This window comes from Quercus lobata, chromosome 9 (genome assembly GCF_001633185.2).
Source record: "Quercus lobata isolate SW786 chromosome 9, ValleyOak3.0 Primary Assembly, whole genome shotgun sequence".
In the NCBI taxonomy this organism is placed as follows: Eukaryota; Viridiplantae; Streptophyta; class Magnoliopsida; order Fagales; family Fagaceae; genus Quercus; species Quercus lobata.
Window position 1 is genome coordinate 32,220,815 of NC_044912.1, and position 4,766 is coordinate 32,225,580.

Genomic DNA, 4,766 nt, shown 5'->3' on the forward strand with positions numbered 1-4,766 from the left:
TTCTTAAGCTCTTACCTCAAGGGTGCAGTCAATTCTTCTTTACTTCAGTCCTTTGGGTAATCTCCTCTCTCAAAATATCCCTCCCTATACGTTGATTTAATAAGCTTATATATAGCTAGGGTTTCAACCTTATTTTCTAAAAATTCCCTTATAATTAGAAATTATAAAATTGGGCCCACAATAAATTTACTTGAATATCCCTCCTTTTAAATCTTTTTTTTTTTTTTTTTTCGGGTATTACAGTTTTATGGGGTAATTTGTTATGGTGTTGAAGGTGGTGGTAGTAGTGTTAGTGGATCTGCTATGGTGGATGAGTTTGATTTTTTGTGATTTGTGTGGTGGTGGGTAGAAAAAACGGCTGTGGTGGTAGGAAGCGGGATGGCGGGTTGTCGGTGGTGGTAGAGGTGGGGTGGCTGGGTTTTTTGTCTCAACTGGAGAGGAATTTCCACGCAAGTATTGAGTGTGGACTGTTCGAACCAAACCAGATGTGTGGGCTACACTATTTTGAGTTAGAGTTTAGTTTTTAAGATGAAAACTAAAGAAAATATTTAAGTCAAACACACTCTTGTATAAGTAAAGATAAAAATAGAGAATAAGATATGGGATATGAGTTAGAGTTTTGAGTGATGAGAATTGAATTTTGAGAACTGAGCTTATCATTGCCCATTACCCAACTCAAAAACAAAGCACTCTTTCTTGCTTTCTCTCCATCCTCCCCATCTCCAAAAGCACCTCACCCGCCCTTTCGTTTCCATCAAATAAACTCACAATGGCACAAAAAATTGCAAAAAAAATGGATCCAAATACACTGGAATTAAAATTATCACCACCGATGTCAAAAAAATTATCACCACCGACAATCCACCAAATCCAAGATCCTCGGCCTCCTCCTCTCCCATCAAATGAACACAATTGCAGAAAAACAGAATCCAAATCCACTGGGATTAAGATTATTACCACCGAAACTCAACCAAATCCGAGGTCCTAGGCCTCCTCCTCTCAGAGTCAGTAAAATCTCCCACAAGATCAAAAAGGCTCCACCAAATCCATCTATTCATATTCAGCAAAAAAAAAATTCATCTATTTATGCTAACCAACCCACAATCATCTATTCATGCTCACCCAGGACCATCCATGCACGCTCAGCCAGTGACTTCATGTCCATAGTCCAACGCCTCACAGACTCTTCATTAGCATCATATTCCGGCGCCGGAGATCCCTTACCAGTGGCGGGGCTGGCCTCTATGGTAAAGACTAGCCCATCAAAAAGAGATAGAAACAGTGCCAACAGTAGTACTAACACAACTACTGCTATGTTGGAAGAAGAAAAAGTAGTACTTGAAATATTACGTCAGGCAAGTACTCACCCGGGGAAATTCTCGCCGGCGACGTCGGCTTTGCCGCCGATCCCAGATGGGTTTTTTTCGCCAGCGGCGAGGCTGGCCGCTATAGTAAAGGCCAGCCCATCAAAAAAAGACAGAGACAGACCCAGCAGTACTAATTACACAACTACTGCTATGTTGGAAGAAGAAATAGAAGTAGCAGAAATATTAAGTCAGGCAAGTAATCATCCGGGGATATTATCGCCATCGCCGTCGACTTTGCCGCCGATCCCAGACGTGTTTTCCTTGGCGGTGATAGAGCCGCAGAGTTATTTGCTGAAGCATGAGCTGAGCCCAATTTGTTACAACGCGTTCATGGCCAGTCCTTCTAGTTTGTTCTCAGCTCCTTTGATCTCTCCATCTCCTTCTAGCATGGACCTCTTCAACCATTTCTATGATTTGAATGCCAAAACCGAGATCTCCAAGGAGCTCTTAAAAAACGGCGACGACCCTGCGGAACAACAACCAAGTAGAAGCTTGTTTCCAGGTATTGGTTATTCGTGCGCATTTGATTGTGGCATAAAATCCTGCATTCTGTTTTATAGAACCATTTTTCGAAAAAAATCCACATTCATTTACACTATATTTTATTACAATATCAAAAAATTTGAATTTTTCTTAATTATTATTGTTGTTGTTTTTTTTTTTTGTTTTACATACACCATCATCATCCATCTTTTCTTTTATCCTCAAGAATCAGGATAAATAGAAAATAAACTATACTGTTATTATGGCAACTATATCTTTTTACATAATTTTGTGTAGTCCTAGAGCATTCATATCGATCTCTTTAAATTTTTAGTTAATCTAACTCAAAGGACTCTACTTTTCCTATTTATCTGTAAGGACACGATTTGTAACGACCCATAATAATATTGGGTTCGCACGTAAAAATGCTCAAACAATATCATTTATAGAGCGTGTGTATGAAAGGCTAGACCTCAGTCACAAGACGGTGGTTTTCCGTGGTGTTCGTACATAATTAAATCGTGATCGCCATAGGAGTCTTTCTCCTGGAGGCGGGCTGGGAGGCTCTGGTTTTTGGCCATTTTTCCTAACCCCTTTCTTGGTGCATTAACCTTTACATTATATAACCCTTCTTGGTTGATCTTTTCCCTCCACTTGTTGGTCAGGCAGGTGCCTACTTCTGTACCCGTCCCATCAGCTGTCCCTCCTTACTTTCTGTTAGTTGCAATGATCGAAGTCGCCCTGCCCAGGCGTCTTTTCTCATTAACATGGTCAGGACGCTGGTTGGTGCATTTAATGCGGAGGGGACATGTTTACCCTGAATCAGTTTTGCACCGTACCCCCATGTGGGTCCCATTCTACTCACATCTCTTTCAGGGGGCTTTTTGGGGGCATCCTTCATCAAGACGTTGCTCTTCCCCTTGAGGTCCTGGAGTGCCGAGGACAGGGTCGTCCTCGGCTATTCCCCTCGACATTTCAGACTTTCCCGATTCGTCCTCGACACATACCCTCCTCCGCACGGGCCTCGAGCCCTAATAGGGCGTGGGTCGGACCATAAGTTCCCTGGCCCCACACTATCTATATTTTTTATAATCATAAATCAACTTTAATATTACATCACTATTTCAATTATATATTATTTTTCTTATTCACATTTTTAACTCCAAAATACACTACCACTCATCTCAACTGCACCGCACTCCATCACAATCACAAATATTTAGCTGGGTTTTAGTATTAGGTTGCGTTTGGCATTGGTTTAAAAAACCAACTTTTTTTATTATTTAGTTTATTTTTGCTACTATTCATGGATTCTATTACACTTTTTAGTACTATTCATATAGATTTCACTGTACTATTCCAGTTACCTTTTAATTTTATCTATAATACTTTCAGCAAAAAATTTTCAATTTCAACTAAGTGTGCGTTTGATATTAGCTTAAAAGGCAAACTTTTTTTTTGGAGGCAATTTCCAACATTGGGAGTGTTAATATGGTTCTTTAAAAAATTAATAATGATATTTTTTTTTTTTTTTTTTTTTTTTTTTTTTTTTGTTGGCCATAACACATTGTAGGTTTTTTTTTTTTGGGGGTGGGTGGGAAGGGAGTCATTTTTGCACAGGAAAAGTATAAATTTACTTGAAACCTTTTTTTCTCATTTCTTTTTCAGAAGAAAAAAGTGAAAAACAAATAGTGTCAGAGCCTCATGGAATGATGTTTGATGTCGAAGAAGTTAAGATGAATGATTCAGGTGAACAAAACAGATCTGAAATTGAAGAAATTGGGAATGTTGCTTCACATACAAGACAACCAGAGGTTATACAGGTTGAGGAAATGCAACCGCAAGCATTGAGTACTTTGAAACTTCAAGGAGTGGTGTTTGATGTTGAAGCAGTTAAGATCCTTAAACCTAGTGAGCAGATGGAATTTCAGATTGAAGACGATGATATGGAACCTGAAGCAAGTGAGCAACATGGATTATTTATCACGCAGGGTTCTGAAAAAAGTGAAAAACAAATAGTGTCAGAGCCTCGTGGTATGGTGTTTGATGTCGAAACAGTTAAGAGAACCGATTCAGCTGAACGAAACAAATCTGAAATTGAAGAAATTGGGAATGTCGCTTCACATACAAGACAACCAGAGGTTATACAGGTTGAGGAAATGCAACCGCAAGTATTAAGTACTCTGAAACCTCAAGGAGTGGTGTTTGATGATGAAGCCGTTAAGATCCTTAAACCTAGTGGGCAGATGGAATTTCAGATTGAAGACAATGATGTGGAACCTGAAGCAAGTGAGCAACATGGATTATTTATCACGCAGGGTGGTTTAGTATTTACTAAGCCAACAAAGGATGAGGATTGGAAGCACGCCAAAGAGATTTACTTGATGGACAATGACTTGTCTGTTTTGCCTGAAAATCCAAGGTGCCTCAATCTGTCAGCTTTGTTCCTTCCTAGAAACTACAAATTGAGAGTGATTCCTCCATCATTTTTTGATTACATGCCAACCCTTCAAATCCTAAACTTATCCAGGACCGGTATCAAGTCTTTGCCTGATTCCCTTTTCCAATTGGTAAGCCTCGAAAGACTTTTTCTAAATGATTGCCATCGTCTTATGATGTTGTCTCCAAAAGTTGGAGATCTTGAGAAGCTTGAGGTTCTTGATCTTGAAGGGGCAAAGATTATAAATTTACCTAAGGAGATTAAGAAATTAACTAATCTGATATGCTTGGAAGTTTCATTTTATGGATATACGGGTAATGGTAGGAGATCTATGCAATCAAATGCAGTGGTTCCTTGTGGGGTAATTTGTTCATTGTCTCAGTTGGAGGAGTTGAATATTGATGTGAATCCAGATGATGAGCGGTGGGATACACGTGTGGAAGATATTGTTAGTATGTAACTTAAAGAGGTTAGAA

The 4,766-nt window shown here is 39.3% G+C and overlaps 1 protein-coding gene across 1 annotated transcript; it reads left to right on the forward strand.

The window, feature by feature from the left end:
• The first annotated feature begins 616 nt into the window (after nucleotides 1-616).
• Nucleotides 617-4,766, forward strand: LOC115959225. The gene is made up of 2 exons (XM_031077557.1): nucleotides 617-1,869; nucleotides 3,519-4,766. Exons 1-2 carry the CDS (start codon nucleotides 903-905, stop codon nucleotides 4,748-4,750), a joined length of 2,199 nt encoding a protein of 732 aa, XP_030933417.1. The 5' UTR covers nucleotides 617-902; the 3' UTR covers nucleotides 4,751-4,766.